The sequence below is a fragment of the Solea solea genome, chromosome 20 (genome assembly GCF_958295425.1).
Source record: "Solea solea chromosome 20, fSolSol10.1, whole genome shotgun sequence".
NCBI lineage: Eukaryota > Metazoa > Chordata > Actinopteri > Pleuronectiformes > Soleidae > Solea > Solea solea.
The window spans coordinates 18,631,838-18,645,385 of NC_081153.1; the positions used below are offsets into that span (position 1 = coordinate 18,631,838).

At 36.4% G+C, this 13,548-nt stretch overlaps 6 gene segments (V, D, J or C); 3 read left to right on the forward strand and 3 right to left on the reverse strand.

The window, feature by feature from the left end:
- Window positions 1-857: 857 nt before the first annotated feature.
- Window positions 858-1,429, reverse strand: LOC131447876 (immunoglobulin kappa variable 4-1-like). The segment is given in 2 exon segments: window positions 858-1,192; window positions 1,295-1,429. Coding segments are annotated over 2 exon segments (411 nt in total).
- Window positions 1,430-4,996: 3,567 nt separating this feature from the next.
- LOC131447877 (immunoglobulin kappa variable 4-1-like) lies at window positions 4,997-5,558 on the forward strand. The segment is given in 2 exon segments: window positions 4,997-5,129; window positions 5,224-5,558. Coding segments are annotated over 2 exon segments (411 nt in total).
- A 1,214-nt stretch (window positions 5,559-6,772) lies between these two features.
- On the reverse strand, window positions 6,773-8,239 carry LOC131447080 (Ig lambda chain C region-like; the record flags this gene model as incomplete). The annotated part of the segment is given in 2 exon segments: window positions 6,773-7,239; window positions 8,092-8,239. Coding segments are annotated over 2 exon segments (474 nt in total), but the record flags the coding sequence as incomplete, so codon positions are not given.
- A 361-nt stretch (window positions 8,240-8,600) lies between these two features.
- Window positions 8,601-9,123, forward strand: LOC131447079 (immunoglobulin kappa variable 4-1-like). The segment is given in 2 exon segments: window positions 8,601-8,686; window positions 8,789-9,123. Coding segments are annotated over 2 exon segments (411 nt in total).
- A 1,685-nt stretch (window positions 9,124-10,808) lies between these two features.
- LOC131447083 (Ig kappa-b4 chain C region-like) lies at window positions 10,809-12,241 on the reverse strand. The segment is given in 2 exon segments: window positions 10,809-11,238; window positions 12,091-12,241. A coding segment is annotated over 1 exon segment (252 nt).
- Window positions 12,242-12,609: 368 nt separating this feature from the next.
- Window positions 12,610-13,122, forward strand: LOC131447081 (immunoglobulin kappa variable 4-1-like). The segment is given in 2 exon segments: window positions 12,610-12,685; window positions 12,788-13,122. Coding segments are annotated over 2 exon segments (411 nt in total).
- Window positions 13,123-13,548: the final 426 nt, after the last annotated feature.

Genomic DNA, 13,548 nt, shown 5'->3' on the forward strand with positions numbered 1-13,548 from the left:
AAACTCTAGTATCCAAACTCTCCAAACTATCCAAACTCTCAACTGACCGCAACTCTCCTTCAAAAACCTACATTTTGAATGGAGCCTATATAGGGGTCTATATAGCTGTAAAACCTCGCGCTAAATCTGAAGTAATCACGTGGTACAGCCGGGCAGCGAGGCTTCGGACGTCATCATTTTTGGCTCCTCCCCTAAATGAAGCAAGCCTCGATACGCGCATCGCGGAAACGCCCCCTCCCCTACTCGGTACACGCTTCGAAGCCTCGAAACGGAACGTCACATCACTACAGACAAGTGCTTCGCTTTTGGTTCACATCAATTTATACTAAATTTTGGGCTTGGATTGGAGTGATTGGTTTCACATGGCATGAAAGCAATTTTGGAATATCTGTACAAAATGTAGGAACTAGTACTAGTGAATAAACAAACTGTTTGCAAAGTATAATTACTATTAGTTGTATTGTAAATTAAATTGTGTGCTGCACTTGAACAACAACACCAATAAATGAATAAATAAAAAAAGGAGCAAAAATGATCATAGTGATCGTATAAAATGTGGATGTTTTACATGTATCATACGACGTCATCAGCATAGAGGCTGATTTATTAGTGATGTGAGTTAAAGAAGCTGCTGATGGTTTTTCTATTGAATACTTTTTTATCAACAAATGAGAAGAATTAAAACAAAATACTTAACCATGTCTATTGGACATTTTAAATGACAGTATTAATGTACAAAATAGTGTAATAAAGTTTATTAAATCACTGGTGTGTGTCCTCAGTGAACTGTATCAGTCTCTGCAGTCACTTCAGTTTCTGTTCACTCTGACTGAAGGAGGTTTTTGTACGAGGCTTTTTCACTGTGTGAACATATCCCACTTGTTAGAATCAAATTGACCCAGACAGTAGTAAACTGCAGCATCTTCAGCCTGGACTCCACTGATGGTCAGAGTGAAGTCAGAATTTGATCCACTGCCTGTAAAACGACCTGGAATCCCTGATTCTCGAGTGGAAGCAAAGTAAATAAGGAGTTTAGGAGTTTCTCCATCTCTCTGTTGGTACCAGGATTGGTAGTGGCCGTAGCTACTATGATAATAAACATTCTGACTGGTTCTACATGTGATGGTGGCAGATCCTCCCAGAGCAGATGTCACTGCTCCAGACTGAGTCACTGCGACCTGTTCTCTGGACTCTGAGGACACAGAGACAGAGACATAAAGCAGAGTCATGGTTTTGTCGGCTTCATTTCAGAGGGACAGATGTTGACAGAGGAGTTTGACTCTCTGGACTTTACCTGTGAGGCAGCAGCAGAGGAGAGTCCAGATGAGGACGGAGGTGAAAGTCATGATTTCTGTGTCTTGTGTTGTCATGAAGGACAGCTGTCAGTCCTCCAGTCTTCAACTGTCAGGACTATAAAGTGTCCCAGAGCACTGGAGCATGGTGCTGCTGATGCAAAGTCACTCTCTATGGAAATGCTCTGACTCCCTCCAACTGGGATTTTAATCAATTTCATGATCCTGTCGATCAATTTATCAATCACTTTATCAGAGGATTGATCAGGATGTGATGACACTTTTTGATTTTATCTTTTTCTAAAATTTTGACTTTCTTACATTTTAAATGACATCTTCCCAAACTTACATTTTCCTTTATATTTCATATATTATTGTTGAAAATGACTTCATTAAGTAAAAGCTGTGGTTGTTTTTCATCATCAGATTTTAAAATCAGCTGATAAAACTTTACAACAGACTCATTCTGGTGAGTTTGTTTGTTTCACAGTCACAGAGACGTGTGTCTCTACAGTCAGAGGTTTTTGTACGACGCCTCACAGACTTTGTATCACTGTGGCTCACGTTTGGTGGAGGAACCAGACTGGAAGTTGGAAGTAAGTTTTTCTCAAATACGATCATAACAATATTTGTGTAATTATCCAATTTTTAAAGGTTTTCTGTTGGTCAAATCTCACTTTATTGTATATTTTTTAAATATTGATGTTTTTATTGTCTCTTTCATTCTGGAGCTGAACTCTGAGCAATTTTACTCGACACAGTCCAGTCAAGATTATGTTTGTATCATAAAACTTCAATTCAGTTTGACATTTGTTTTGTCTTGACATGATTTAAAACGTTTTATCATTACTGTCTGAAATTTACACAAAGAAGATTTGATTGTTTTTTACAATATTACATTTTTTGTTCACATTTCCATGAATACTAAAGTATATTTAATATTTTTGATGATTTGATGAGAAATATTTGCAATTTTACTTTACATATTCATGTTAGGCTGGAGTTTAAAACTGGAAATGTCACTTATAAATATAAGTTCTCTCGAAATTTTACTTGTTTAATGTGACTTGAGATTCAGAAGCAACATAATCTGCAATCTATTGTCCTAAATGTTGTTTCCATTATAGTTTGAAGTCATTTCGTTATTCACATTTATATAAAACTAAAGTGTTTCAGTCTCCAGATGTTTGAGGATTGGATTAGAAATGTTACAAATGTTGTAAAAATCAGTTTCCAGTGTAGTTTTTCTATATTTCTTCAGGTCACAGTGTCTCTGTGCTGATGTGCATGAGAGGCTTCTTACAGCGTAAGGAGGTTCGTACAAAAACCTCCTTCAGTCAGAGTGAACAGAAACTGAAGTGACTGCAGAGACTGATACAGTTCACTGAGGACACACACCAGTGATTTAATAAACTTTATTACACTATTTCAGTGAAACTCACTTGTTACAAGTGATTATAGTTATTATTAGTTATTAATAAGTTATTTGTCTCATAGTCTTTACTTTTTCATTCAAAATCAGATTCAAAAACCAAATTAATCAGCAGTTCAGAGATTATTTAACTCACATCATTAATAAATCAGCTTCTATGCTGATGACCTCCTATGATACATGTAAAACATTCACATTTTATATTTTCTATGTTTTAATCTGATCACTCTTGTTAATTCATTACTTGTTTTGTTTTGGGGGTTTTTTTGGGAGGGGGAGCAGTCATCCCATGTTAAATGTGCAACTAACATTTTCAGATATTTTGAAATCAACAGTAAACTAAATTGAATTTAAAAACGTATCTCACATTTTAATTAATTTGGAAAACTTTGGATTTTATTTCCTATTATATTTGAGGAAAACAGAGAAAATACATTATTTCACTTGCACTTTCTCAATCAGAGCAGCAGTTTTAACTTCATTCAGTTTTAAAAGAAAACATCTGCATTTATAAACTAACACTTTGTCATGTTGAGGTTTTTTACATCAGTCATTCCACATTCTTATCTCTGATAAAAGAAAAAGTTAAAAATAACATCATTGGTGAGATGCTTGAAATAATTGTATTGTGCATTTAAAATGAAAAATCTTCCATGACAGAATTCACTCCAGACTTTCAGCTGTTTTCTGGTAATCACATGTTTCCTACACTATAGTTTACAACATTTATTCCTGCTCATGTTGGAGAGAATGTACACAGTCACATGTGTCAGTGGTGATGGGACACAGCAGGACATGTTGAGGACAGCTGCACTTGACTGACTCTGTGTGTTTGCATATGTGTCCTCCCTCTTTGTTCTTGGCCGTTAAGAGTCCAGTGTTGATCAGTGAGTGTCCAGGTCTTTCAGAGACACTGACTCACTGGCAGATCAATGAGTGTGAGGTCAAGTCTTTGAGTTGACATGTGAGTGAAGAAGGGAATATTAGAGGAATTTGTCCAATTATTTTATGTCCAACAAACATTAACAGTGTTGAACTGCTTTACTAAACATATACTCAATTATATGAACTGTATTTAGATAGTAACTACACTGGTACATGTATTTATTATTTTCTTATTACACACACCAGTGATTTTATAAGTGTATTCAACTGTTTTGTACGTTAATATAATTTCAAATGTCCAATAGACATGGTCAAGTTATTCCTTTTAATATTCTTCAAGTTTGTTAATAGCAGCTCAGAGATTCTTTAATTCACGTCATTAATAAATCAGCCTCTATGCAGATTACATCCTATGCTACATGTAAAACATCCACATTTTCTTTTCCTTTTTAATCTCTTCACTCTTTTTGGGGGGAGGTCCCTCTTGTTTTTAATGTGTAACACACATTTTAATTTTGGAATCAACATTAAACCAAGTTGAGAAAATGGCATAACAACTCAAGTTTGGTTCTCGTGATGATTTTGAAATATGGATTGTACTCTGTTGTTGCAAAATTGTCGTGAGGTGTCTGATGAAGAAATAAAGTTGGATCAAAGTTTATTGTTGAAGCATGGTTTAATCTTTGCAAAGAAAGAGTCAAGATGATACAACTGCTCCGAGGCAAGTTGAAGATGGCTTTGAGGAACCAGAGGAAATCTGTGTAGTGTATAGTAGGTGTTTGCGCCCTAAGAGTTGTCTGTGCAGCTGGTGAGAACGACCTTGGGTTTATTATTTGTTATTAGTATTTGAACCTTCTATTGATTTCTTTCAAGTTGGCCTCTATGTTGCTGTTAAAAGTTAAAATTAAATATTTAATATTAAAATCACAGAACATTAAATCCACCTTGTGGATGGAAAGTGCGCTATGAATAAAATTACCTCACTTCCCATCTAAATGTTAATTGCTATTTCCATTAACATTTATTTCTTTTCCATTCATGCTGATGATATGATAATTTAGTATTTGAAAAGACTGCTATAAATAAAATACTGAAAATATCTTTATAGGTTGTTTAACATGGTTTTGTCTCAATGTTTTGTCTCATTTTAGATTATACTGGTTATTCTGTCACTGAAAAATGTCAGAATTTGTAAAATAGTTTTGACTCAAAGACCTGTTTATTCTCAAAAAGGTTCAAATTAATTAACATTAATTTAAAGATGAATATAACAACTGATTTTTTTTTTGTATGACAGAAATGTAGAGAATAGAGTAAAACCAGTTGGAGTCAGTCAGAGCATTTCCATAGAGAGTGACTTTGCATCAGCAGCACCATGCTCCAGTGCTCTGGGACACTTTATAGTCCTGACAGTTGAAGACTGGAGGACTGACAGCTGTCCTTCATGACAACACAAGACACAGAAATCATGACTTTCACCTCCGTCCTCATCTGGACTCTCCTCTGCTGCTGCCTCACAGGTAAAGTCCAGAGAGTCAAACTCCTCTGTCAACATCTGAAATGAAGCCGACAAAACCATGACTCTGCTTTATGTCTCTGTCTCTGTGTCCTCAGAGTCCAGAGAACAGGTCACAGTGACTCAGTCTGGAGCAGTGACATCTGCTCTGGGAGGATCTGCCACCATCACTTGTAGAACCAGTCAGAATGTTTATTATTATAGTAGCTACGGCCACTACCAATCCTGGTACCAACAGAGAGATGGAGAAACTCCTAAACTCCTTATTTACTTTGCTTCCACTCGAGCATCAGGGATTCCAGGTCGTTTTACAGGCAGTGGATCAAATTCTGACTTCACTCTGACCATCAGTGGAGTCCAGGCTGAAGATGCTGCAGTTTACTACTGTCTGGGTCGATTTGATGTTAACAAGTGGGATATGTTCACACAGTGAAAAAGCCTCGTACAAAAACCTCCTTCAGTCAGAGTGAACAGAAACTGAAGTGACTACAGAGACTGATACAGTTCACTGAGGACACACACCAGTGATTTAATGAACTTTATTACACTATTTTGTACATTAATACTGTAATTTAAAATGTCCAATAGACATGGTTAAGTATTTTGTTTTAATTCTTCTCATTTGTTGAAAAAAAAGTATTCAATAGAAAAACCATCAGCAGCTTCTTTAACTCACATCACTAATAAATCAGCCTCTATGCTGATGACGTCGTATGATACATGTAAAACATCCACATTTTATACGATCACCAAGATCATTTTTGCTCCTTTTTTTAATTTATTCATTTATTGGTGTTGTTGTTCATGTGCAACACACAATTTCATTTACAATACAACTTATAGTAATTATACGTTGCAAACAGTTTGTTTATTCACTAGTACTAGTTCCTACATTTTGTACAGATATTCCAAAATTGGAAAATCGCTTTCATGCCATGTGACACAATCGCTCAAATCTCAGCCCAAAATGTAATATAAATTGATGTGAACCAAAAGCGAAGCATTTGTCTGATAAAACTACAACCAAAAATAACCACACAGAAGTCTAGAGAATTTCTACATGAGGAAACAAACACAGTGGCTCTCTATCTCTCTCTAAGTAAACCAACAATCTGACACTGACTGAGGTAACAGCTGCACTTAAATAGTAGCAGGTCTAATTAACAAAATCAGGTGCAGCTGTGCAGGTGAATCAGAGCTGCCACTCCCACGCCCACAGTCACAACAAAACTGAAAAAGAATTGTCAAAATGATTTGATTCTCTCATAATGTAGATATGATTTGCAAAATTGGGATATTTTTTTATTTTTGACAACATGATAAAATATATATTTAATGTGTATTTGTGTTATTTTATTAATGTATACAATCATTTAAAAGAATGTATCAATAGCTATCATGTTATGTGATTTAATCAGTCCAATCCAAGATTGAAGATTTTATTTTTTCATCTTTATTTGTGTGGATGATATAAAATGTCTTTTTTCCTGACATTTTGAAAAGTCATTTGTAAATTGTTGATGATTTATTTCTATAAAGTTGTTTAAAATGACATTCACTGATCATGTTTGTTCATTCTATTTCACCCTGGTGTCGTTAAAATGTCACTTCATAATAACAAGTCCATGGAAACGTTTTTTAATGAAACACAAACAACTTTATTATGTGGAAAAAGTTGAAAGAGTCAGGATCAACATGAGCTAGAAGTTTTCAAACTTTAAATTGTGAGAAAAGAGACAGAAATGCAGAGTAAAACCAGTAGCAGAGTGTCAGTGAGTCAGGTCAGGACTAGGAACACTGGTCTGTCCTCAGTGTCTCTGAGAGAATCTGGGAGCCCTGGGTGGCCTCACAGGTCACAGAGCCCACCTTCCTCCACTGGTCAGCAGAAAGCCTCAGGATGCTGCTCCAGCTGTAGAGACCGTCCTTCTCCAGCAGCCCGCGGCTCATGCTCTGCTCCCAGCTGCTGCTGCTGCTGCTGCTGCTGCCGTCCAACTTCCAGGACAGAGTCCAGGCTGAGGGGAAGCCCTTGTTGGCCAGACACATGAGCGTGGCCTTCCCCTGGTCCAGCTCCTCACGTGAGGGCGGCAGCACCGTCAGGGTGGGACTGACGTCACCTAGGAGACAAGAGTCAGTTTAGAGCACAGAGAGGACACAGCTGTCGGTGGAACGCCACACACTCGGACATGTTTCCTGTGTGAGAGCTGATTTTGTGTCACAAGGTTTTTCTGCTTCACCAGTCACATGGTTTCACTTCACTGTAAGAAGCCTCTCATGCACATCAGCACAGAGACACTGTGACCTGAAGAAATATAGAAAAACTACACTGGAAACTGATTTTTACAACATTTGTAACATTTCTAATCCAATCATCAAACATCTGGAGACTGAAACACTTTAGTTTTAAATACAAGTAAATAAAGAAATGACTTCAAAACTATAATGGAAACACCGTGAAACACAATAGATTGCAGATTTTCAACGTTCTCAAATCTCATCTTTATCTTCACTCCGTTATGTTGCTTCTGAATATCAAGTCACATTAAACAAATAAAGTTTGGAAGTAATTTACAAAATATAAGAGACATTTCCAGTTTTAAAGTCCAGCCAAACATGAATATGTAAAGTAAAATTGCAAATATTTCTCATCCAATCATCAGAAATATTAAATATTGTAAAAACCTGTCAAATCTTCTTCGTGTAAAGTTCAGACAGTAACGACAAACATTTTAAATCACATCAAAACAAAGCAAATTTAAAACTGAATTCAAGTTTTAAGATACAAACATAATCTTGACAGGACTGTGTCGAGTAAAATTGCTCAGAGTTCAGCTCCAGAATGAAGGAGACAAAATAAAAACATCAATATTTTAAAAAAATACAATAAAGTGAGATTTGACCTACAGCAAACCTTTAAAAATTGGATATTTACACAAATATTGTTATGATTGTATTTGAGAAAAACTTACTTCCAACTTCCAGTCTGGTTCCTCCACCAAATGTCCACCACAGTGATACAAAGTCTGTGAGGCGTCGTACAAAAACCTCTGACTGTAGAGACACACTTCTCTGTGACTGTGAAACAAACAAACTCACCAGAATGAGTCTGTTTGTAAAGTTTTATCAGCTGATTTTAAAATCTGATGATGAAAAACAACCACAGCTTTTACTAAATGAAGTCATTTTTAACATTAATATATGAAATTTAAGGGAAAATGTAAGTTTGGGAAGATGTCATTTAAAATGTAGGAAAATCTAAATTTTAGAAAAAGATAAAATCAAAAAGTGTCATCACATCCTGATCAATCCTCTGATAAAGTGATTGATAAATTGATCGACAGGATCATGAAATTGATTAAAGTCCCTGCTGGAGTCAGTCAGAGCATTTCCATAGAGAGTGACTTTGCATCAGCAGCACCATGCTCCAGTGCTCTGGGACACTTTATAGTCCTGACAGTTGAAGACTGGAGGACTGACAGCTGTCCTTCATGACAACACAAGACACAGAAATCATGACTTTCACCTCCGTCCTCATCTGGACTCTCCTCTGCTGCTGCCTCACAGGTAAAGTCCAGAGAGTCAAACTCCTCTGTCAACATCTGTCCCTCTGAAATGAAGCCGACAAAACCATGACTCTGCTTTATGTCTCTGTCTCTGTGTCCTCAGAGTCCAGAGGACAGGTCACAGTGACTCAGTCTGGAGCAGTGACATCTGCTCTGGGAGGATCTGCCACCATCACATGTAGAACCAGTCAGAATGTTTATTATTATAGGAGCCTCGGCCACTACCTATCCTGGTACCAACAGAGAGCTGGAGAAACTCCTAAACTCCTTATTTACTTTGCTTCCACTCGAGAATCAGGGATTCCAGGTCGTTTTACAGGCAGTGGATCAAATTCTGACTTCACTCTGACCATCAGTGGAGTCCAGGCTGAAGATGCTGCAGTTTACTACTGTCAGAGTTATCACTACATCAACAGTAAACATGTGTTCGCACAGTGAAAAAGCCTCGTACAAAAACCTCCTTCAGTCAGAGTGAACAGAAACTGAAGTGACTGCAGAGACTGATACAGTTCACTGAGGACACACACCAGTGATTTAATATACTTTATTACACTATTTCACTGAAGCTCACTTGTTACACATAATTATTAGTTAATAATAAGTTATTTGTCTCATAGTCTTTATATTTTCATTTAAACTCAGATTCAAAAATCAGCAGTTCATTGATTATTTAACTCACATCATTAATAAATCAGCCTCTATGCTAATGACGCCCTATGTAACTTGTAAAACCTCCACATTTCCTATGATCACTCTTGTTATTTATTTATTGGTGTTGTTGTTTATGTGCTACAAACATTTTTATGTATTTTGGAATATATTCAAGTTACATTTTTGTCAAATATTCTTCATGTCATATGAAACTCAGATCAAAGACAATTCCATTTACAATACAACTTATAATAATTATACTTTGCCAACAGTTTTTTTTTTTTATTCACAAGTACAAATTTCTATATTTTATATAGATATTCAAAAATTGCTTTCATACCATATGACCCTATTCATGAAAGGCATTTACAATTTATCAAAGAACAGAAAGGAATAAAATGAGCCTGAAAAAACTTTCCACAGTTTTAAGACTTTTTAAAAAAGAATAATGGTTAAATAAATGAAAACATCATCGATATAAAAGGAGATAATGTTGAAGCAAATTATGATCTTTATTCCAAATAATAAATGAACTAAAACACTCTTTTTTCCAAACTTTGAAATCAACATTTCACCAAACTTGTCATGATGTCGCAGGAAACGAGACCCAAAAAATAGAAACTCAGACAGCCAGGTAAAAGAAAAACAAAACAGGGATTTATCCCCACACCAGAGGTGCTAAGCAAATAACATAAAACAGGCTTACAAAAAGAAAACAAAAGGCACCAGAGAAAAAGTCTGGGCTGAGCAGGTCTGGACACTGCAAAAAAAAAAAAACTACAACCAAAAGCAAAGCACTTGTCTGATAAAACTCAACAAAAATAACCACAGAAGTCTAGAGAATTTCTACATGAGGAAACAAACACAGTGGCTCTCTATCTCTCTCTAAGTAAACCAACAATCTGACACTGACTGAGGTAACAGCTGCACTTAAATAGTAGCAGGTCTAATTAACAAAATCAGGTGCAGCTGTGTAGGTGAATCAGAGCTGCCACTCCCACGCCCACAGTCACAACAAAACTGAAAAAGAATTGTCAAAATGATTTAATTCTCTCATAATGTAGATATGATTTGCAAAATTGGGATATTTTTTTATTTTTGACAACATGATAAAATACATATTTAATGTGTATTTGCATTATTTTATTAATGTATACAAACATTAAAACAAAATGTATCAATAGCTATCATGTTATGTGATTTAATCAGTCCAATCCAAGATTTAAGATTTACTTTTTTCATCTGTATTTGTGTGGATGATATAAAATATCTTTTTTCCTGACATTACAAAAAGTCATTTGTAAATTGTTAATGATTTATTTCTATAAAGTTGTTTAAAATGACATTCACTGATCATGTTTGTTCATCCTATTTCACCCTGGTGTCGTTAAAATGTCACTTCATAATAACAAGTCCATGGAAACATTTTTTAATGAAACACAAACAACTTTATTATGTGGAAAAAGTTGAAAGAGTCAGGATCAACATGAGTGAGAAGTTTTCAAACTTTAAATTGTGAGAAAAGAGACAGAAATGCAGAGTAAAACCAGTAGCAGAGTGTCAGTGAGTCAGGTCAGGACTAGGAACACTGGTCTGTCCTCAGTGTCTCTGAGAGAATCTGGGAGCCCTGGGTGGCCTCACAGGTCACAGAGCCCACCTTCCTCCACTGGTCAGCAGAAAGCCTCAGGATGCTGCTCCAGCTGTAGAGACCGTCCTTCTCCAGCAGCCCGCGGCTCATGCTCTGCTCCCAGCTGCTGCTGCTGCTGCTGCTGCCGTCCAACTTCCAGGACAGAGTCCAGGCTGAGGGGAAGCCCTTGTTGGCCAGACACATGAGCGTGGCCTTCCCCTGGTCCAGCTCCTCACGTGAGGGCGGCAGCACCGTCAGGGTGGGATGGACGTCACCTAGGAGACAAGAGTCAGTTTAGAGCACAGAGAGGACACAGCTGTCGGTGGAACGCCACACACTCGGACATGTTTCCTGTGTGAGAGCTGATTTTGTGTCACAAGGTTTTTCTGCTTCACCAGTCACATGGTTTCACTTCACTGTAAGAAGCCTCTCATGCACATCAGCACAGAGACACTGTGACCTGAAGAAATATAGAAAAACTACACTGGAAACTGATTTTTACAACATTTGTAACATTTCTAATCCAATCCTCAAACATCTGGAGACTGAAACACTTTAGTTTTAAATACAAGTAAATAAAGAAATGACTTCAAACTATAATGGAAACAACATATAAGACAATAGATTGCAGATTATGTTGCTTCTGAATCTCAAGTCACATTAAACAAATAAAATTTCGACAGAACTTATATTTATAAGTGACATTTCCAGTTTTAAACTCCAGCCTAACATGAATATGTAAAGTAAAATTGCAAATATTTCTCATCAAATCATCAAAAATATTAAATATACTTTAGTATTCATGGAAATGTGAACAAAAAATTTAATATTGTAAAAAACAATCAAATCTTCTTTGTGTAAATTTCAGACAGTAATGATAAAACTTTTTAAATCATGTCAAGACAAAACAAATGTAAAACTGAATTGAAGTTTTATGATACAAACATAATCTTGACAGGACTGTGTCGAGTAAAATTGCTCAGAGTTCAGCTCCAGAATGAAGAAGACAAAATAAAAACATCAATATTTTAAAAAAATACAATAAAGTGAGATTTGACCTACAGCAAACCTTTAAAAATTGGATAATTACACAAATATTGTTATGATTGTATTTGAGAAAAACTTACTTCCAACTTCCAGTCTGGTTCCTCCACCAAACGTGTACCACAGTGATACAAAGTCTGTGAGGCGTCGTACAAAAACCTCTGACTGTAGAGACACACGTCTCTGTGACTGTGAAACAAACAAACTTACCAGAATGAGTCTGTTTGTAAAGTTTTATCAGCTGATTTTAAAATCTGATGATGAAAAACAACCACAGCTTTTACTTAATGAAGTCATTTTTAACATTAATATATGAAATATAAAGGATTATCTAACTTTGGGAAGATGTCATTTAAAATGTAAGAAAGTCACATTTTTAGAAAAAGACAAAATCAAAAAATGTCATCACATCCTGATCAATCCTCTGATAAAGTGATTGATAAATTGATCGACAGGATCATGAAATTGATTAAAGTCCCTGCTGGAGTCAGTCAGAGCATTTCCATAGAGAGTGACTTTGCATCAGCAGCACCATGCTCCAGTGCTCTGGGACACTTTATAGTCCTGACAGTTAAAGACTGGAGGACTGACAGCTGTCCTTCATGACAACACAAGACACAGAAATCATGACTTTCACCTCCGTCCTCATCTGGACTCTCCTCTGCTGCTGCCTCACAGGTAAAGTCCAGAGAGTCAAACTCCTCTGTCAACATCTGTCCCTCTGAAATGAAGCCGACAAAACCATGACTCTGCTTTATGTCTCTGTCTCTGTGTTCTTAGAGTCCAGAGAACAGGTCGCAGTGACTCAGCCTGGAGCAGTGACATCTGCTCTGGGAGGATCTGCCACCATCACATGTAGAACCAGTCAGAATGTTTATTATGATAGTAGCTGGGGCCACTACCTATCCTGGTACCAACAGAGAGATGGAGAAACTCCTAAACTCCTTATTTACTCTGCTTCCACTCGAGAATCAGGGATTCCAGGTCGTTTTACAGGCAGTGGATCAAATTCTGACTTCACTCTGACCATCAGTGGAGTCCAGGCTGAAGATGCTGCAGTTTACTACTGTCAGAGTTTTCACTACATCAACAGTAAACATGTGTTCACACAGTGAAAAAGCCTCGTACAAAAACCTCCTTCAGTCAGAGTGAACAGAAACTGAAGTGACTGCAGAGACTGATACAGTTCACTGAGGACACACACCAGTGATTTAATAAACTTTATTACACTATTTCAGTGAAGCTCACTTGTTACACATTATTATTAGTTAATAATAAGTTATTTGTCTCATAGTCTTTATATTTTCATTCAAACTCAGATTCAAAAATCAGCAGTTCAGAGATTATTTAACTCACATCATTAATAAATCAGCCTCTATGCTAATGACGACCTATGTTACTTGTAAAACCTCCACATTTTATATGATCACTCTTGTTATTTATTTATTGGTGTTGTTGTTTATGTGCTACAAACATTTTTATGTATTTTGGAATATGTTCAAGTTACATTTTTGTCAAATATTCTTCATGTCACATGAAAC